Source organism: Brachionichthys hirsutus, chromosome 12 (assembly GCF_040956055.1).
Source record: "Brachionichthys hirsutus isolate HB-005 chromosome 12, CSIRO-AGI_Bhir_v1, whole genome shotgun sequence".
Lineage (NCBI taxonomy): Eukaryota > Metazoa > Chordata > Actinopteri > Lophiiformes > Brachionichthyidae > Brachionichthys > Brachionichthys hirsutus.
The window spans coordinates 9,301,843-9,324,901 of NC_090908.1; the positions used below are offsets into that span (position 1 = coordinate 9,301,843).

Here is a 23,059-nt window from a genome sequence, read left to right on the forward strand (position 1 = left end):
GAGCTACACATGTTTGGCTCAGCATCATAACTCAATTGGATTTGCATTGGCTGCATGTTTTCAAAAGACGAGTCAGCGTTTATTTGCCTGTCGCGCTTGATGTCGTCGAACAGAACGCTGGTTGCGGTTTGCTGACTCACTAAACTTACTGTTTTATTAGAGTGAATGATCTCGGATGATTCAGTCTCACCCTTTTCCTTTTGCCCGTCGGCAGTTTCTTCCCTTTTCTCCTCCTTGTGAGACTCGTAGTCATAGTCTTCATGTCCGCTTGAACACACCAGTGAGCTGTATTTGTTCCCAGCCTACACACCTGGAGAATATTGTACAATATTAAATATTACCAGCAATGTACAAAGTGTGTGTGTATCGGGTTATGTGATGTAACATTCCATTTCATTATTACAGTGATCCCCTTCAAAGAAAAAGAAATTCTAAGCTTTACACCGTTTCATAGAAAGACACTTGTAAGAATTATAAGCGACTTGAGAGGTATGATGGACTTGGACTTGGCTTAAGGTGATTTGTGAGCATCTCTGACATCAGGACTAAAATGATCTCCTTGTCGAATGAGACCCATATTATGAATGCTGCCTTTTTTTATGGAATGCTATTGCGATATCCTTTATTTGTCTAGTTATTTCATTATATTGGCATCGACACAAGAAAGCACACAAAGGAAATTAAACATCTTTGCAAGTATAAAATGCAAAGAGAGAGCACACACACCTCCGTCGACACCCAACACCACTGTCGCAGTTCTGGGCTCTATCAAAATAAAGTCCTGTAATGACCTCCCCCAGAGTGCAACAAAGTATAACAGCAGATCATCATTTGCTTCATCATTGAACCCTTGACATAACAAGCAATATGGCGATGTAGCCACGATGATGACTCTTTACTCAGATCTGCCTCTCAGGTGCTATCAGCTGCAAGTCATTAACCCTGGAAACCTGCTGCATTTCAATGGCTCTGAATCTGTGGCTAACTGTACTGTTAGCAGATGCATCTTGTCCCCTTAGACATGATTTGGCAAAAAAAAAAGTATATTATTTATTAGGCCCAAGCGCCTATCTAGTTTTCATTGTGATTGCTACATCACTTCCTCACCCCAAGATCCAGCGCAATAAACAAATGTAATTCAAATATGTTAATCCTCCCTTGAATGAAACCAAGAATGGATGATCACATATCGTCCCCTCGATTGGCAGAGGTGAAGAAATTGATGAAAATGTTGTACCGTATCAATAATTACCGTAGCCATAGTGTTGTTGTTTTTTGTTTTTAGTACCTGTTGTTGAACGACATGGGGAGTTTTGTGACCAGAGGGAATAGCTTAGCCTCCAGAGAAAGATACTGCGCAAAAAAAAAAAAATTCAACATGATATTATTGACTGCAGTTCAACGTTTTTTTGTGTGTGTTAAACAGCAAACATTGCTGAACACCCCTCATAATCAAACAACTTTTATTGAGTAACAGTTTAGTAACACAGTAATTTCATTTTAAAATAAAGATTGAATGTGGATTCAAGCAATACAATTCTCTTCGCTGGAACCGATCCTACTTTGTTTCTTTGTGTCGAAGGTACGCACAGGGCTTCTTAGATAGGAGTGTGTGTTTTATAACTGCTGTCTCGGTAGAGCGATCGGTCATGGATGCATTAACCTGCACTAAAAGAAGACGATCTCACCTTAAACTGACTCTAAAGTTGTTTTATGAACATGATGTGTCTGGATATTGGGAGACGACTTTGAGAATTGTGTAAAACCCGCAGCTTTACAGGGAGGATGTGCTAAACCATAGTTATACTTTAGTATAAAATGGCCTCGTGTTTTTGTGTGCAGTATTGATCATATAACATGTGTGGAGTGTGCATTGTACTGATGTTGAGCAGTTAGTCAGTTGATGTAGTAAATGTTGAATATCTAAGTAATAATAATGCTATAAATTGGATATAAATTGAAACATAGCCATCTGTCTATCTTCTAGTTAATGCGATTGTCTCGTCTCCAGAAACGTATCTGCCTTGTGGGTCATGAGTCTGCTGGATCCTACGGGTGAGAGGTACACCTCGGATGAGACCCCAGCTCATTGCGGGAGCACACGAAAGACAAATAAAAATACTAGTCATGCACACAATCACACCTACGGACTATTTGGTATGACCAATTCACCTCAGTTGAATGTTTTTTTGGAGATGGGATGAAAGCCGGATAGAACCCACGCAGAAACAGAGAGAACATGCAAACTCCACACAGAAAGGAATCGAACCCGCTACCTTCTTGCTGTGAGTCGAGAGCGCTACCCGTTGCACTACTGTGCCACCCAGTTGAAACATAACTAGTCTTTATTGCTAATTGAAGGTGTTCTTATTTACTGGATGTTAACATTGGTCAAAAGTGTGTTGGCAAATTTCCACACGCAGTGCAAAGAAGCTCAACGTTACTCAGTGTGCTGGTGAGGCAGCAGAGCTTGAGCCAAGCATGGTAATACATTTGACTGGCATTTCTCCAAATCAGAATGCATTCTGTGTACTGGACTGTTGGTGTAGGAATGCCGAAACAAGCAGGACATGAATATAAGTGCAGTACAGGCCTGGCAGGGCCGCACACATAGAAGGGCGTACCCATTTTCCAACCATGGAGTTTTTCATTCTTATTATGTTACTGGCTGCTTTTCACCAACTCTATGTGCGTACACAGCAGTCAAACGACTTTACGTTGTGCACGATCCTGATTTCTCCAATCGCATTAAAAACCGTCACATTTAATCCCATGGCCATGCGGTGAGTTTGTTTCTTTCACCTTCTGCAAAGAATGTTGGTCCTCGGTGGCTTTGCAAATGTTACCTATGACTCGGGTCAGACAAATAACAGCCAAAGAAGCTCTTCTGGCTGAGTACATCATTTCAAATGCCAAGGATGTAAAGGTCGCCCGACAAAATGATTCTTTTGAGCTCTTGTGTCAGGACCACTGCACATTTTTAAAAGTAGAACATGTTAACCAGAGGTTACAACAGGAGGAATACAGCTGTCATCTTAATAAATTATCACCTTGTTTTGCATAGTTGACTTGGGTGAATTTGTAGCTGTGTCTCAACTCTGTTGTGAAAGGAGGGAAAATACTTTCTCATATGTAGGCAGGTTTGTTTTAGTGCATGCAACTGTATGTTAAAAAGAGGCATTGCTTATCAAAGATGTGCAGATAAACAGAGGCTCAATGCAGCGGCTATAAGCTATTAATTACGGTAATGATGTAGGTCCTGCTTCTGACATTTTGGCATATGTTTGGATTCACCAGATTATTTTAAAATGCATTTTCTCTCAAGATAAAATGATTAATTTACAGTAATGAATTATTGATTGTAACGACAGACGCTGAAAATCATCCATCTAATTGTGAAATTTGTTAAAGAGCCTGTTGCCATTCTAAAACAAGGGCAATATTTAATGCTGTTGCCTCAGGTCAGGCATACTTTGACCGTCAACTTTAACTATTGGCTAAATTAAGAACATGAAAGTGTTATGATGTGTTGAGTCCCTGTTCACAGAAGGTCAAAAGAGTCTTCCCTCGCTGATGGGTCCTCTGCTAATATCTTTTAGGAAGTCATTTTCTGCACAAACTGCAGTGCAGTGGCTCAGATTAACGTGATTATCATAATGAACAGAGCTGCTGAAATTCTCCATAAGTAGCCTTTCATTTTATATTAAATGAAAGGCATTTTGGTAGCCGAGCGGACTCCTCATTAACTCCTCAGTTAAAACAAACGGAAGAATGATGTCTACCAGAATATCCTAAAACCAGATGCAGTGTTAGCACTCACTGCAGTTAGCAACGTTTCTTAATGGGGCAATATGTGATATTTAATTAAGAATGTTACTTTATAAGTAACAGGGAGCCTCTCTCTCTTATAGCTACAGTGGTCAGGTTGGTTTGACATGAATTTGATCTGCTTTTCAGCATATTTTTGTTTTCATCAGAAACAGCAATCTGCATGGCATCGGAAACATATATTGTGCTTTCTTGAGTGAATGCATAATGAATAAAAGGACTGAGGTTGATCCTGTGCACTATCCCATAATAGCTGTTGTGTTCTTACAGACACATGATCTCCATCAGTGACATAAATAACACTTTATCCCATTGATGCAAATTTTTAACCACTTTAAAATAGAGACCTACAAATCAACCACATTTTCAAGACTATTAAGATAGCATTGGCAATCTAGCACTGAACGATGACCAGGTGAGAATATAATTGATATAGAATATCAAATGTTATTGTGAGGTTGCTGATATATTTTAATGCTTTGGGGTATTTAAAAACTGTCATTACAAAACTGTTACTTTGAACTTTTCAAGTATCACATTGATTCATTTTTTAAAGGGTTTTTAGAATGGCTTTGAACTCATCTGGGAGTGCCCCAGTCTAAAGAAATGTATAGAATGCAAAAGTGAAATTAGCAAGCCGGCAAGCCTGCCCCGACCCATCTTGTCTAATAATTGCATTCGAGAGGTCAAAACCTGTTCATGGATCGATAGGGAGATATATTTGACTGGCAAGTATCCAGCCATTCATAATGCATTTTTTTGACAAATAATCAAAGTCACAAAATGTAAAGAACGGAATGCCCCTTTTACATATCCTAAGGCCTGTGGCAGCTTGCAACTGCAGCCATTGCAAAAAAAACGAGAACTAAATGAATAGATAAATACGAAGCAGCTGAGAGTCGTTATTTTGGCGATAGGCTGCCCCCATACTTATTACCTCTTTAAACCCACAAAGAGAAAGTACAGGTAAATTTGAATTGTCGTTCAGCATTTATCCTTGAAGCATATCTTGCTACACCACACAAGTCATTTTTATAATTCTTGGCTGCAGATTCTGAATGAAGGTCATAATGAGTAACATTACAGGTACGGCACAAATATGTGTGGCATTGCTGATAATATATGTGCAGCGTTTAGACTAGATGGGGATGTTTTCTTTAGTATATAGCTGTGGTGTCATAAAATAAGACATTAATAAATATTGATGCTGAATTTAATGTTTCTTGCCTTACCAGAATAAGCATTTCAGTGTAATTCTTTTAGCTCACCAAGGGAACATCTGCCTTCCATTCAATGTGTTATGATTAAAGTGGTGTTTAAGTGTGCCTTCCTATTTCATCTCGGGATGGTATTCATTTATCAAACCATTACTGGGAAGGAGCAGTTTTCATCTAAAATAATTGGAGGTTTTATAAATCATGATTCACATAATCCAACAGAGACTTAATGTAGCTTATCTGGTGTTAGTATTCTTTCTCCTTACTGTCTGTCTATCTTCAATATTGCTATCTGTGTGTGTGTGTGAGAGCGAGAGAGAGAGAGAGAGAGAGAGCGGGAGAGAGAGCGAGAGCGGAACAAAGCAATTCTGCTGTTTTTGAACATTTTTAATGACGTCTCCTTGAATAATTTGTATTTGTTTGTCTGATTATGTATTTCCAGGAACCTTTCCACATTTGTTTTTCCTGAGAATCCCAATCAACACAATTAACTTTTAATAGTGTATAATGCTAAAAAAAAAAAAAAAGAAGTCATTGCAGTGAACAATGTTGCACAGCGATACAGCCTTGCCTCTCTGACGTGAGCAAGTACTACGGCCAACATGGAGACTTCACTGAGCTTATCTAGTTTTTCCTGCAAAAAAGATATGTTATCAAAATTTTCACATTAACAAAGTTACTATTGATTTATTTTGCTATAATGGAAGTTTAGCCAGGCTGCTGGAACTGGACCTCCTCTACTTGGCTTCATCACACCTTTGTGTCAAAGAATCCTGCACTTGATGCAAACACTCTGACCAGGCTCGAAACCTATGAGGGATGTAACTGAATAGACATGTTAACCGTAACAAAAGCAAGCACAATTCAATTTGTGATGTTAAATATTGTGTCAAAGAATATATTGCGTATTGTAATATAATTTCTAAAGTATGATAATATTTGTGTACATAAATACAATATTTTGTGTGTATTATGAATTGTCCTTCCAGTGCATCTCAGATGCAAAAGAGAACCTGCGTTTTCAACTTTATTAACAGACGCTCGGTTTTTCATAAGGAGGACACGACTTTGCGTTGCTAATTATGTCAATATAGAATTTATGGAAGGGCAACAAGTGGCATGCTCGCTGTAAAATTGCTTAGTAGTGCCTAGTGAAATAAGAGTTTGACTCACGCCTCCTGTCTTTCATGGAATATTTATTGCTCACCTTTCTTGTTCTTCAATTTGTTCCATGCAAGAAACCATAAATATCACCCTTAAATCACCACGCAGCTGAAGATCTCATCGATACAACAACTCAGGTTCTGTTTATTGTAGCAGCCTGAAAACTGTAAATCTGGAAATGCAGTCATGACATCCTTACACGCAGCAGTTAATAACACAGATCTCAGTTTATATCACCAAAGGCCTCTTGGAAGTTGTATTTTTTGTTTGTTCTCATGTAGATTATTTTTCTTCCAAAACTGAATATATGATTTTTTTTTATTTTTTTTATCAGAGTGTACAGCTTTGGCCATATTGCAACCCAGGGAGGTTTGCATAAAAGTATCTCAAATAGAACATAAACATTAAAAAGTATATCTCTTTTAAGCTCCTTTTTGGACGTTTGGAAAATCGGTTAAGCAGAGAGAGGCTGCAGTACGGCTGTCGGAGGACATGCTACGTGACACGGTGTACTATCTTGGATATCTGACTTTGAGCAATCATCCAATATAGCACAGTAGTTTGGGAGTTGAGAGAGGAACTCCAAGCACCTCAGCCGTTGAGAGACCATCTGTGTATCCCTGCATGACAGATCAGAGCCACTGAATATTTATGCCCATCCCTTCCCTTATCACATTAGATTAGAACCCATGTGGTGAGAAAGCAAGAGGAGAGGCTGACAACAGCGTTACATTGTCAGAGACCTTTACAGCTGTGTGTTAAATAGTACATTTGCCAAATGGATGCACTTTAGTGTGGCACTGTTCTGGCCGTTCTCCGACAGCGTCCCTTATTATTAAACAGGGAAAGTGTCCTGTGTATTCTGATGTGTATTAGTCACATGCCATAATCTATTAATTATTTGAGTTTGATACCGAATGTGTCAGAATTTAGAAATGTTTGCGTCTCAATAATAATTTATTTTATTTTACTTTTTCCGAGACATGATTGCTGTCTGTCAGTAGACCATGCACACCACTCTGAAGATGAATCATCTGGCTTTTACTGCATAGTGTATAATGATCGTTTGGAAAGTTATAAATAATAATACATTTTATTTATATAGCGCTTTTCTAAAATATTATTATTATTTATAACTTTCCAAGCATTCATTACACAGTAAAGCCCAATGATTCATCTTCAAGTTAAGCCTATTTATTTGAATTCACATAAGGCGGATTTAGATTTTTTTTGGGGGGGGGGGATGTGGAGTCTGAAAGGAGCATATCAAGAATTCCATTCCAAAAAGCACTGGGAGAGAAAGGAAGGTGGTGCTTTTATCACATTTGAGGGCCCAGAAGATGAAGGTGCTGGTTTGCTCATGTATGAAATATGAACTCCTAGAGACAAGGTCACTTATAGTTGACTTACCCAAATATGGCAAAGAAATAGTATGAATTACTGAGGATTGGAGGGATAGCAGAGATATCATAAAAATAAAAAGTAAATCTCCTGTTGCCCTTTCAAAGCAATAAAAATGCGGATGCCTATTATGACCTATTATTGTCAATACATAGGCACATGCAACTATTCGCATACCATTTCTGCAAATCTGCAGGGAATGACAGGCTTCCGTGTCATAGCCACATCAATTTTGAAATCTCAGAAATTGTTGTTTTAAATAAGTAAAAACCCATTCAAGATGGTCCAAGTCATGTCTCAGATGTGACTTCCAGGAGGTGAAAGAGCCCCGGGGATTCGTACGGATTATAAATCTCCCTGTTAAGTAGCTGCAATGGCACATTGGTAATTGATATCAATGTAGTTAAGGTGGAGATGTGACACATTTACAGCGCCAGTGCATTGGTCAGCTGTGTTTTATGCGCTCTTGTGGCTGCCACATGAATGAGGGTCAGCTATCTGCCCCATGAATCCTTAAACAGCTGCTCTCCGCTGCACGCCTGGCTGGAATGGAGGCGCGGGTAGTTTGTTATGGGACTTCACCAGCGCCGCTGCAAAGTGCTGTGGCGAGCATCTGGTGTGTGTGAGAAACACGGCTGTAAAATATAAATATATTTGCATATTTGTAGGTTCTTCGTCCTGTAAAATAGGTCTTGAAGTGTCAGCACGATACTCAAGATATTATAAAGAAATTGCCTGCAAAGTTACAAATGATGATGCGCTATGATGACTTATTTCACATATGGTGCTCACTATCCCACTGCATGTCCTACTCCATATGATAATAAAAAAAAATCAAAAGCCTTTTAGCTCATTTGGCTTTTCAGTAAACCGAGGCAGTGCAAAAAACTATTCATTTTGTTGTTTCTCCTCTTTAGGTGCGCATGAGGTGGTGATCAGATGTCCGCTCAATCACGTACAGTGCATCGGGACAAAACAATGCATTCATTTTAACAAACTCTGCAATGGGGCGAGAGACTGTGAAGATGGCTTCGACGAAGGAGTTCACTGTCGAGGTAAGAATTAAACATGCCTCATATCTCCGCTCTTCTTGCCTCGGGTTTTAGATTAGATAAATTAATGGGTATTCTTAAAACCTCCCATGCAGACATATTTATTAATTAGTGCATGTGCATTATCAGGATTTACTTTTATTCCCTGTTAACGTGCTTTGACTAATATATGCATGACGCCAAACTTTAGCCAAGCAAATTGCAGTTAGCTCCTAATTTTTTTATTGATAATTTATATTCCCTTAGATCATCACTGTTGGATCTATCCCTTTGTATGACTGGGGGTCTCAGCGCACGGCAGTTTGTACTATAAATGCAAATTCTTGAAATGGAGGCTTGGTCTGGCAGCTTTTTGTAACTTTTGCAGTTAGTTGCTAAGGTTTCTCTTCATCATCCTTCATGTCAAAGCAGGCAGTAGACACAGTGGGACGGCAGCACCATGTGTTGTGTCATACACAAGTTTGTGTTGTTTCTTGCATTCTTTTTAAACAATAGCAAGCTGCTACGGACACCTGGCTCCTGTGATAAGGCAGCATCTGCCTCATGCAGTGTTTACACTGAAATCTTTCTTTGGGCATTGAGGCCTTCAATGTAACTGCAATAGAATCAATTTGATACTTCCATATGGCTGAATTGTGCCCGAGCTAAATAATCTTCAGGGTTATTGCCTTAATGTCCATTCATTCAACTGAATATGAACATGATGAGAGTTCTGCAAGAGTTACTGTCTTTATGTCACGTTAGGTTGAATGAAAATGCAAACTGCAGCCTGCTGGAAGAACCGCTTCAGTCAGAACTTGTACTGCAGGCTGTTTTTTGCAGGCTCAGATATTCACACTGTAAAGTTTTGACTGACAAATGACATTCAATTTACTCATCCTGGAAGGACAAAGTGATTCAAATCCACGTTGTGTCAGTTGTCAAGTTAATGTTATGTTAATGGGAAATGTTTTTTCACATATGCAGCAAGATTTAATAAATACATAATTTAAAATATATATATATAATGTTCACGTGTTCTCTTCTGATTCTCGGGATTACATTTCCTAAATGGATAGCAATGCAAAACTCTGTTAGTACACTGCTAGACCGTTAGAGGATATTCACACATCTCACTTGGACCAGTAACGAATCACTGGACAAATTATCCCAATAAAATAAAAAATAATTTAGAAAGGAAGGTCACACAAGGATTTTTTTTTAATAGAATTCTGTTGTTGAAAGTTCTTTTGAAATTTTATTTGATCACTAAAAATATATATTTGAATTAAATCCAGGTGATGTAACATGGAACATGAAAAGTAAAGAAGTATTGTACAATTATGTCATTGCAAAAATAACATATTCCTTTTATAAAACATATTTATTTTATAAAATAAAAATGAAGTCAGAATATTTTATATATAAAACAAATTTCACAATTAAATCTGGAGCAAAAAGTGAGTTTATAAACTTTTATCCAACCGAGAAAGAAAGTTCTCATTCAACCTTCAAAAAGGTTTATGGAGGATAGTTATACTTGAATTACAAATAAATCCACAAGCATTGTACGCTAATATATGAATTTAATTAGGATGTACTGCTTTGCATTTAAAATCTTGTGTACAAAGTGTCAGGGTTAAAGTGTCATTCACTAATTCATTCTGTGTTAATTCCATAATTGAATTTAAACTAAGAACAATTTTCTGTTTGTTAAATGTGTATTAACTGCAATGTTGTGTAGATTGCTTTTGCGTCTTATTAACTAGCTCCATACAAGTAACACTTGCTTTTACTTTCCTTTGCCTAACATAATACTTTTATGTACCTTTAAAAACATTATATTATTATTATTATTATTATTATCATCATTATTATCCCCTTGTCATGGAATGTGTTCAGAATTTTTATTAGACATATTTGATGCATTCAACTGTCAACAATACACATCTTATTGCAGTCAGCTCTCTTGCTTAAAGCAGTGGTGAGACTGGTTCTAGTCTCACCACTGCTTAGTCTAGTAGAAAATAGGATTTTTTTGTCTTTCTACACATTTTTGATAACATTCCGAGTTTGCATGGTGCCAAACGCCTACTCGAGTTCACTCAGGGATGTGCTGTGCACTATGCTCAGTCCCACATTGCAGACCAAATGTGCGAGGTTGGAGAAAATGAGGTCACCAAAGTGAAGTTTTAGTCAACCAGATGGGTCTCTAACAGAACTTCCATTCCCTCCCTTTTGCGCCCGTCTCTTATGAATATACATGATGAACATCCCGAGAGGCCTTGATATGAAGGTGGCCAGATGGAAAACCACCTAACACTTTTCATTCACCTTCAGGAATCTTCCTAATTCTTAATCGGTTGTTCGTGGCTGTGCAGTAAAAGTATCTAATGCTAGCATTTAAAAACCTTTGTAATATATTTAGGTACACAAATTTGTCAAAAATATAATTTCTAGGCTTCAGGTATTACAAGAATTAAGAAAAAAGAAATAATTTTATTATATATGTAGTTATGTAGTTTTTACTTTTTCATGAGCAAATGAAAAGCCTTTTTGTTGTGCGATTAACCAATAAAAATAATAAAATGGAAATATTTGTCAGTACTAACCTCAGATTTGCCTTCTGTTCTAATCTAAAACAGTGACGGAATCGCATTTTAGAGAGCTGCACCAGGTCATGGTAGATGGTTGCCAACTTAATGTTGTCTGCTGTTTCAAAATGAAGGCGAGCATTTCAGCTTGAACTATATATAGCGCAGGAAATTGCATGACTGCAGAATTAATATCCACTGATATATTTGCACAACATTTCATTTACAGTTTTTCAGCATCAGTTTAGATATCGCCAATTATTGCCCTAGTAGTTATTGTAAGACGATTGCTTTCAAATTTAAAGAGGTTCTGGAATTTGATTAAATTAAGATAATCCCTCACTGTTATTGTTCATTAGAGCCTCTGAGCTTTATTCATTTTTGTCTTACTGATGTTGCATTTTTGACTGATAGTTCCTCCTAGTAGCACTATTACTATTCATTTGAATAGGAGCGTTTTTGTCCGAAAGAACTGAGCCATCAGAAACTGCTTGGAACGGTGTCTAGCTATTTGTGTCACGGATGTGCTGCACTGAAGGTAGATAGATATTCTCCACACTGCAGTTACGTCGCTGCTGACACTACAGTATCGTAACTGGACATTTTTCTACACAAAGAGTGAGCATCAGTGAAAAGGGTCGGACATAAAGCACCACAGCCTGGCCTCAGCTTTCATCCACACTGGCGTAAGCATGGCTATAAAATTGCTTTTTTGCCATGTGTGTGTGTAGGTGTGTGTGTGTGTGTCTTAAATTTATGGATATGTTTTGACTTCTTATAAGCAGAGAGATCTTGAGAAATACTTCAAGTACAAATAGTATCAGTGGCTGTCATTCTTTATTTTTTTACTATTATATGATTTATGATTCAAAAACATCGTCCTCACTAAACCCTGAATTACCAAGGATTTTACTTGCTGATTTTGCATGACTCTGAATACCAATTTGGTTTTTTGTTCTTTTCTATCTTTTCTTTCGTTATGCAGGCACCCAATTACATTCTTCCTGTAGATCGCACTAATTCCGACTAATGTTTAATTCATGTAGCGCAACAGAAATATTTCACATGGTTGGAACTTTATGCATGCTTAAACTGTCTACTATTGCATGCGATTCACATCTTTTGTGTCTACTGACATTTAGATACACATTAATAAGCTCTGCATGTTTTTCCTCGACTACGCGCAATCACCATTAAATTCCTCATTAAATAACAGCATTTAGTCATTTCTCATGATTCTTAATTTTAATGTAGTGCAGAAAACAGAAATCAGTCTGAGACACAGAACAGGTAATTTTTTTTATCTTTATAGCCGTAGATGACTGACATAAAGTTTGCTTAAAAAAAAGTATTGGGGCGGTTGTGTAAACACCGCCGTTGATTTGTTTGTTTGACTGTTTGCAAGATAACTCAAAAAGTTGCAGATGGATCTTGCTGAAATTGTCAGGAAATGTCGAGAATGTTACCAGGAACAGATAAAACAAACATTGAAAACCCAATTTACGGATTCAAAAGTCAGTTAAAAATACACATAAACTCTGATTTGCTTTTACTTTTCATGGATGGTGTAGATCGCCATGTGGATGTGTAAATCTAATTATGAGGTAAAATTTATGCTGAGGACTGCCGTGTATTTGCTTAGTGTACTCAGTCTAAGGCCCTACATAAATGCAGTGTTTTGCTCAAGCTGTCACATGTGCTCATTCTTGCGTTGCCAATTAAATGGCTGCTTCACCGCTCACAATACATACATTTTAGTGTATGTTTTTTCCAGATGGTTACTCAATCTTGCCCTTTGAAAACCAACCATCTCCATCCACATCCAGCTTTTGAACCAAATTTTAGCAAAAAAAAATCCCAAACAAAACTCCTGGTTGTCTATTCTTGGTGCATGGTCATGTGCATATTATTTACATGCATGGCATTTTCACCATTTCCTAATAAAAAAAACAACATTATGTATTTATTTTTTTAACATCAACAACCTGATTGACTGTTTGTATCCCTTCAGGGAGGTAGCCGGAAGCTGTACATAACAGCTGAGAGTAAAAAAGGCTAGCCAACAGAACTGTGAAAGGAACGACACCTCCCGGGTTCAGAGTTCTGAAGCAGCTTCTCCTGTCAGACTGTGAAGCTCACATCAGCATTAGCTTACGTAGTGCAGAGCTGTCAGTGGTATCAGTGGGTGCTGTCGGTGCAGCATCAAAATATTGGCAGAAATGGTACGCTGACAGTTTATTACGGCTGTCAGCTGTTAAGTATAAATATAACTATAAAAATAAACTGAGTCTTATTACCTCTGTTAGCAACCAATGCAACTCTGTTGTGAAATTTGCTGACAACAATTATAATATGCAAAGTCAAACTTCAAATATCTTATATTTAACTGATTGTTTGTAATTCTGATTAATCATCTCTTGACTATAACATTTACACTGCACCCTTGTTCGGACTTTCTGAGAGGCGAAAAAGAACCGGTACAATAACAGCCTAGGTTTTTTAGCCTTTTTTTGTAGATGTTGAACCTACTCTGCATTTCCTGCAATGTGAATGCTGCAGGGATTGCAGTAATCAATAACTTAGATTTTTGAGATTCTTTCTTCAAATACAGAGTTGGTTGCCTTCCTCAATATCAAGAGTCTCAGCTTTTCTTTTGCATGAGTCTTGACACTGAATGCATTAAATGTTAAGCCATCATATCTCTGATATTTCATTCCTATTGAGCATTAGACATCAGGCAAGGAACATAGTTTCTCTGATGTCGAAGAAAAGACTTGTAAAATTAAAATGGAAGGTCTATGACGTCGAACAGAAAGTTGCGTGAGCAAACATCGTCACCAACTTGCCTCTTAGAGACTCTCACTTCAACGAGAGCTCATACGATAATCTCCAACTGTTCTGAATGGGCCTGCTTCTCTACACACATGCTTTGCATGCAGATCCATTTGGACTTCCCTTCTGTGCTGCAAAGTTTTCTGTGTCAAAGGCGATCTGTTTGCCTTTTTCAGAGAACACAGCCATTTAGATTATAGCTACCTTCTACAGGTGAGGAAACATTGCCTGCCTGGTTCACCTTCTGAGCAGATGCAGCATTTGTAAACTTGCGCTCCTCTCATGCTCTCTGGGCCTGATATTCCGACACAGTGATGGCGCCTCTGAAAAGTAAACATCGCCAGACACGCACCTTCCCTCCCTCCCTCTGTCTCTGAACGACATTCAATTATCTCACTTGATTAACTTTTCGTTACGACAACTCAAACACACACTTTCCTCCAGAGTGAAGGAGCCGGTGATAAGTGATGTTCTTGTTCTGAAATGACTAGCCATGAATACAGCTCAATAATTATTTCGGTCTTTCTCAGTAGGTTGAAAATGTGCTGCCATCCAGCCTTTAACATATTAGCATATTTATTAAATTTTTTGCCCCTCTAATGGATGGAACATTTGCAGTAAGTAGTCAAAGTGATCACTCTCCCCTCACTGGTGGTTCTCTGCAATCTGGCATGCTTTTTAGCGTGTTATTCTACCTCGCTGCATTCATTTTATCAGACAAGATGGGGCTATTTTCAATATAGTGTTATTCCCTGCTTTCAATATGAATGCATTCGATGATTTAGAAGTAATTTCCAAGACATCTGTCAAATGTTACACAATATAAAGTTATCTAAATTTGAATTTGGTGTCACGTTTTGCGTTTCCATTCCAGGCCGCCTAATTCTCATTACAGTGGTTTGACTTTGAGACAGCATACACTATCAATATACGTCTTACTTTATTGTTTTACTATCTTGGAGGATATTGTCAAGCAGATCATTGCTGTTCTGGATATGATGAAAAGATCTGGGGTCTTGAAATCCTATTACAGCGGATTTTTTCCTCAGGAGTGGTTCGAATTAAAATGTCATTGTTTGCTCAAATATTTCACCACCCACACCCCTAATGTTTCTTCCAATATTTAAGGGCATGTCATAAGTCTGGCAGTGCACCAGTTCTGAAATCCCTCAACGAATTGTGCTTTGATGGATTAACAATATTTACTGTCACATTTGAGACCGACTTTGAGCTACAGGATTACAGTTTTTTTTTTCTTCTTCATGTTTATATGCTTGTATCTCTCAATTCCTTGAAAAACATTATACCTTCCAGACCATCCGGACAGCTTTATGTCACGCCAAAGCCGACGCACGTAAGCATCTCGGCTGACTTTCTGAAGCATTGTCAATAAATGGTGGCACCCCCCGATCATTGCACGTCTTGTACACATTTTATTTCCCCACACACACTTCTGGAAACTCTTGATTGTCTAAACCCAACCGAATGTATGACCTAATTTTATCATTGTGGAATCAATCTTGCCATTCCCAACACCCAGGGGATCCCAACCACAGTTACAGACCTGTAGAATGGGTTAAGCTTGTAATTTGTGGGTGAGAAATCCACTCATTGTAGGGCCTTGAGCCAGCCGTGGGTGTACCTTTGGGTTGGGGTTTGCAATCTAATTTGGTCCCTCATTAATTATAAGTCCTGATTGCAAACAGCATTTTTGCAAAAGATTGGCTTTGCAAAGACAAAGGCCCCACACAACTCTGAAGGGAAGCCATAATTAGGCCAGATGGGGCGATCTGACTGTCAGCCTTGGGTTAGCCTTTTCTAGCCCACGATGAAGCTTCTTGCACGCATTTGCAGAGGAAGTGTGCCACATTCACCATTTCAACTCCACCATCTGCGTGACTAAACGTGGACGCTGTGGATAGCTTTGCCATTCACTTTTCCTTGAGGGATGCGAATACTAGAGAAATACATTAAACCTTACTGTACCTTTCCACCTGAATCAATAAAAATCAGACAACCAGTAAGCATTATGGGTATTTTGGGGCTCTAATACATGACATGTAGACATTTAATTGTCGCTGTGAAATGTTGTCGTGCTAGCTATATTTGTTAAGTAATTGCTATCTCCTGCACAGCTCAGTGTCGCGTGTCTCTTTCTTTGATTCAGCCATGTTGGACAAATGATCACTCCATCTCGTCTCACAGCAGTTGGTCGTCACACATCCACAAATCGTTCTATGTTTTTAGAATACAGCATCAAAATAAATTTGAACACCTGTTTTACCAACAAATTGGTTTTCATTTCATAATATTAAAACCTGATTATTAATCATCTGTCCCCTGAGGTCATGTCATATTAATAGCTAACTCCCCCACAGATGAGTGTTTTCTTAGCCGGCGTTAGCTGTTTGCTTTTTACCGATCTAATTGTGATGATGGTAAATGACCAGACTGTATGGACTCACCGCAGTGGGTAGTCGTGCAACCTCAGCTCTTCACGTGTTGCCATGAGAGGCATAGACACATGTAGTGGGTCACAGAAGTGCTGAGATGAAAGATGAAGGTATAGCATTGGGTAATGACGTGGCCCCATTTCACGTTAACTGCCAGTGCAACGTGGGCGCCGAAGTCATAAAGTGTATGCCCACAAAGACACTGCACAACAGGTAAATTACTATTAATAAAAATACAACAGTAGAAGTATATCAGAAGTTCCAAACAAGTTAACAAACATGACACTGAATTAGATATGAATATCTGATTTCAGTGTACCTTTAGATCAGATTGTACAAGTATAGAATCAGATTTTGAGTCTGGAAGTCTCTGAACTGGCTGCCGGCTGCCTGCCGTGATCCATGCTGTCAGATGAGCCACCAAGGCCACAGGAGCTGGAGCGGGAGCTGCAACTGAAGCCCCCCCATGCAGAGTTGAGTCACGGAGAGCGCCAGAAGGTCAGCTTCCCTCCCACTGTTACAAGAGAATGCCTGGCTGTGGAATTGTTACCCAGCTTTTGTACAGACTTAAGTTGCTGCAGGGAGTGTCTAAGTTGCAGCTGTTAGCTGTTATCTGCTTGCCACTGGCACCTGAGAGAGTCGTGACATTACTGAAGATGCACTAATTATTGTCTTTGTTTTATCTTGAATAGTCTAGACGTAAAAGACAAACATATAATAACTCTACACGAGGTCTTCGGGTCATTTATGTCATTGTGGTAGTTTCGTAATTAGTCAAATTTTATCCTACTATTTTATTTTTATAAAGCTAGTATGCAAAAATATGTCCCCCCCTCAGAAAGGTTAAGAGACATATTGCAAACCAAAGCTGTGCTGATCTGATATATATACAGTATGTGTGTGTGTGTGTGTGTGTGTGTGTGTGTTCTATGTGAGAATCTGCCAGCACAAAAATGTGCTGTGGTATTTAATTGATCGGAATGCATCTGACATCAAATCACTGGTGGGACACTATGGAAAGAACGCTGGGGGAATATATGGCAATGCATTTTCAATATGGTGAAAGTGTAGGATCTGATCTAATAATGCAGAGGACTGGACTTGGCCCAACTTCGTATAATAGCTGCAACGCTTGTGGTTTTTGCAAGAGACGTTAGAATTTTTCAGATTATTGATCAAGCTTAAGCAAATCAGACTTTCTCCAAAGCCTTATAACAAAGCAGCAGAGCCTTTTCTGAGGTCCATTAATACACCTTTTTTTAAACCGGGCAACTATGTGGAATACACAGTGTAATCTTTCTGGTGACACTTGTTGATTCGAGCAAATTAGACTCCAGTTGACTGCGTGACATTTTAGTTCATGTTTCAGTAATTCCAACATTATACTAATCTTAAAGTATTCCGAGCTATGGAAATTCCGAGCTATAAAGTATTCCGAGCTATGGAAATGTATGAATGACTGGATGACTGGAGTTTTATGTGTGCTTGTTAAGAACTCATGAAGAATTCTTTGAGCTTCGGCAGACATTTTACTTTTAGTAATGATAAGAGTGCCATTTGTCACATCATCTTTGTGTTGGCAAATCATTTTTGAATGTGCTTTTTAAGCCTCTTTCATCACAGCTGCATTATATCCATCATTTTAATGTGGTTGCATGGAATAAATACGTTGTTATTGATCCCGACATTTAACAATATTAAAATTGGAAAGGACTTATTTCTGTTTCAGCCTATTTCCTCCCCACTGAGTATACTTGCAGGCTTTAGAACCATGGTGACCACATGTGCACGAGTCAATATGCATTGTTGACTATTGTCAGAGTCAGCGATGCACAGCCCTGCATGCGGGAAAGGCAGCCAGGCTCAGTTGCATATATGTGGTCGATGTTGCACGATGCGCTTGCTGAGAGGGGAAGCTGATCATTGGGTGTCTTTGAGCAGATATAAGGATTAGCTTTGAATATCATCAGCTCTGCATGTAGTCATTTTGCATACTGCTACACAACAGGGAAGAGCGCTACTTACGGCACCAGACGATGAATAATAATTTACAGGTTAGGTGGGGTCTGCACACAAGCTTAAGAATGAGTAAACAAAGATAGCAGCATCACATTTTAACTCACTCTGTGTGTGTTTGTGTGTGTTTTTTAAAAGTACCCATCATCTCATATAATGAGAAAAGGTCTGCCGGAGTTCACAGAGTAAAAGCATTATTCGGTTATGAAATGGTGCTGTAATACAATCCATAATATCCTTCATACACCCTGAAGTCTATTGCCTACTTCCTGTTTGTCATTTATGAAAATTGCCAGTGGTGGTTACTTTATGTTTCAGCAGCCCTTTTCGACTATCGTACGAATCATCCGGAAGTATCTCTTTCTTACAAACCCATTGTTTGTTTGTTTTATTGGCACACACCAATTCAAAGCAGGAAGACAGAAGGTGAAGAGAAAGACTGTTTATGCGAAGCCATTCAAATGCTAATTTGTCAGAAAGATAGCAGACAGTGTCAGTGTATCTATTCATGCAGATCATTTTTACTGCCATGTGACTTTTTGTATGTGGATATAATTCCAGTTATTTTGCCCCCCCCCCCAGTCATTGCTGTCATTATGATTGATTGCATTCAATTTTTATTTATTTTTGTTATTCCAGTGTAGATCGCTACATTTTTCCACCCTAATATATCCTCCATGAGACGTCTCGCTCCATATAACTTCAAAATAACAACCCATCCTTTTCCTCAGAATTAGTTTGACATTAGGCCAAGCTTTTCCTGCTAATCATTCATATTCACAGAAAAGTCTGGAGGGAGCATTGGATGGAATGCATCATGTCATAGAGCCCAGAGTTTCCCTGTTAACTGTTTTTGTAAGGAGGTTGCAGGTTTGACCTCCTTGACATGGTTGGCAGGAAACTCATAGAATTGAAGTTTAAAGGTCATGCTCTTCACTGTAAAATATATTCAGTTATCCCAGTGACAAAAACTGGGAAACAAACAGGTGGACAATTGTACAGTACATACTATTTGTGTACAAACATGAGAAATTCAGAGCTGAAAAAAAAAGATAGATGCTATGGCTTTATATTATGTCATAAACAGCATCAGTGCAGATTACATTAAGAAATGCATTAACTTGGCCAACCAAGTCACTGTTGCACTCATCCTCCCCGGTTAAAATATAATAAGGTCTTGTTAAATTGAGCTGAAAATAAATTTTCATTTCAACAGAACTGTTTGAAGACAGATCACATGGATGCAATAAGCTTATATTCATATCTAAGACGATCATGTCCTGTATTGTTCACATCATCAGAGGTGTGCTCTACTGATTGCTAATCTAATTTTGACTTAACATCTTGACTAATTTGGTACTTTTAAAATGCTCTCCAGTAATCATGTATGCAAAAGCTAACTTGTGGTGTGTGTGGGTGTGTGTGTGTGTGTGTGTCATTATGGGAATAAAATTACCTGTCTCTGCCAATTAAATTTCAATTATGATGAATTCATAATAAAATCAATTCAGATCATTATGACTGCAATATTATCCGAAGTATCTTTTTAATGACCTAAATGAGGGTGTGTACACTTTGTTCATGCATAAACAAACATAATCCAAATATACATTATGTCAGTGTTTGTCAATCAAACTGTTTCCTGATGAGATGACATATACTTTTTCAGGCTGCAGTGTTCAGTGATTTTGTGTCAGTCGAAGTGTCTAATTTTGTCTCATGTGTCAAAACTTAACTTATGGATAAATAATTGGACATTTATAGCATCGTTAAACCTGAAGGTGTGTGTGACAGTCCCAGTCTTCTTTGGGTAAAGATGAGACTATTGAAGCCATGGATGCATGGATATTGCCTCAAAATTATTGCTAAACATATGCTTTATCTAAAGGAAAACAAGTGTCTGTCAGTCATGCTTTGTTTCCAGATTTTCTGTAAAGAATATTGAGCTTCAGCACCGTGCATCTCAGAATAATTTCACCACTGCGGGCCAATATTAGTAAATATCAAAGCAGGCTCCTTCTGGTCGGAGAAGTCCAAAGGCTGCACAGCATTTTCCATTTCAATACCTTGGTGTTTGCTTGTTCTTTATCATCTCAAAAATGAAAAATCTGTAATTGTCCATTCAACCCCCTGTCAATCAAGTGCTATGTGAAAACCAAATACACAGAAGGTCCACCCGAGTTCCCTTCAGATCTTCTCTGAAGCTATGAAAGCTGGTAGCAGGTAATCAGTGATGTGCGTTGGGGGTCATGGCTTATTTGCCGTTAAATTAGCAGCCTGACAAAAGAGCGGGTTATTTTCTGACCTGATGTTTGAAGCAGATCTTTAAGCTCCGGCGTTAGTCGTCTCCTTTAATTAATTACATTCCGTATTGATTGTTAGTCCAGTTTTGAGAAGTTTTTAAGGTTAGGTATAATAAATATGATATTTGGATTTCATAAATGTACACGTACTACAAAATGTAGTACGTGTCAATATTTCATGCATCTGGCTTATTAGTCATCAGTTACTCAGCACATATTCTTCTTTCCCCCTTGCGTAGTAATTTTATGATTATCAGCTGGCATATTGGTCTTAAACAAGCACTCACTGAGATTTATTTGTTGCTCTCTGAACAGTCCAACCACACCATTCATCTAAACGTGTCCCTTAGCCAGTGAGGAAGTATAAACAATAATGGACTAGTGATAATGATTTTTTAAGTGTTTGATCTGCTGACATTACGTAAATCTGGCTCTCAAGAGTCAAAACAGAAGATTGTATTTAATGATAAAATGTCATCCAGTTTCCACAATGCAGTCAGATGTAAATATACCCTGTCAAGAGGTGATGTTTCCCGCAGCTGCATAATTTCGTGATCTCATGCAATGGGTAGCACAGCAGTATCAATGCAACCGTTTATATTTAGAGCAGAGAGTTGACATGAATTAGCGTTCAACAGTAGTGTGTCAATCTCTGCACAATTAAAACTTTGTGTTTGTTTCTTGCGGTGCATTCATCATGCCATACTTAGCTGCTCTTTGTTCTTTCCTGAACAAGGAGTGGTGCTATAGAGAGCATCATCACCAATCATGTATTTCAGAAAGTAGTTGGGAATGACAAAAGGGCTGCTACCAGTTAATCAAGCTGTCAAACACAGAATTGTTAATAAGTTTTAGTGAAATAGAGTCTCGATTGCTGAGTTAAAATTTAAAGCGACCTCCTGTAAAGTTTTGATTTGATTTAAAATTGTATTTAAAGTTTTAAATGTTCCTGTGATTATTTCAGATGTATTGTGCTGCTGCTGCTGCTACCCCATACACCACGTAGAAAAGTTTTGTCTTTAAATAGTTTCCTGAATAGTCAAACCTTTTCACTACACCCCTGTTTTTATTCGCATGCGCTCTTATCTAAACTTGAGGCCGTCAAATGACAAGGGAACATTTTTGACTGAAAGGGCCATCAAAAGAAGTCAAATAAAAAAAACTAACTCCCAATTCCACCTACCCTTTCATACCCGTTTCTCCAGTTCTCAACTCTTCTCTCCCTCTGTTTTTCCCTGCAGAGCTACTGTCAGCTTGCCATGAGCTCCGCTGCCGCTATGGCTGCGTGATGACAAGAAATGGCACCTTCTGTTTCTGTGCTGATGGCTTTGAGGTCGGCGAGGACGGGACAAGCTGCAGAGGTAGGATATAGTAGGGTTTGGCCCTCCTGCCACGGAACTTCCCTCCCCTTTTCTCGATGCATTACACCCCTACACGAACTGTATATATAGAGAGCACAGTTTATCTTTGTCTCTTTCTTTCCATTTCTTCATATATGCCAAAGGGTTGGTCTCTGACAGCAAGGAGAAAGACAGAATTTTCCTATCAAAGGTGCCTCAGTGCCTTACTTGGACTCAGCGTGCGTTTTATAGCAACTACATGGCATAACATTGCTTAATTAAGCAGCGGGAAGGGAGTCGAACAAAGAAGCACTGCTTCCTAAAGCTGATCCAGAGTAAGAGCAGTTTGTAGAGTACTGCAGCGCCGGTAAAAAAGCTCATTGGTTATAAAAGTAATTATGCATGAGGTGCCAGAGTGAGGCCATATTAAGTATACTTTATGTATTTGGGTCATATTTCAGCACACCTAATTTGTTACAAATGACTCTCTTCCTTTTTTCCATAAGATCATGATGAATGTGCCATGTATGGCGCGTGCAGCCAAAGCTGCACGAACACCTATGGGTCATACAGATGCAGCTGCACAGAAGGATACATCCTGCAGCCTGACAGGATATCCTGCAAAGCTAAACAAGGTGAGCGATACTCTTGTGTTAGAACGCAACATAATCTGTATGGAGTGTATGTTTCATTTCTAATAATAAACGGGATGTTTTTTTTTTCTTTAACCAGAGTGGAATTGCAGCATTGCCTTGGTACTTGCTGGCTTTGGTAGCCCTAGATTACCGTATTATGATTTAGCAGTGACCACATCTACCATCCACATGGGAATTGGTAGACTTGGCCAGGCAAGGATAAAGATAAAATTAATGAACACGAG

General features: G+C 38.5%; 1 protein-coding gene across 1 annotated transcript in view; it reads left to right on the forward strand.

The window, feature by feature from the left end:
- lrp1bb (low density lipoprotein receptor-related protein 1Bb) overlaps positions 1–23,059 on the forward strand; it is a 205,093-nt gene that overhangs the window by 66,488 nt on the left and 115,546 nt on the right. Inside the window, exons 3-5 of the mRNA XM_068746405.1 lie at positions 8,528–8,665; positions 22,081–22,200; positions 22,686–22,814. Coding sequence (XP_068602506.1) covers positions 8,528–8,665; positions 22,081–22,200; positions 22,686–22,814 — 387 coding nt within the window. The remainder of the gene's footprint in view (positions 1–8,527; positions 8,666–22,080; positions 22,201–22,685; positions 22,815–23,059) is intronic.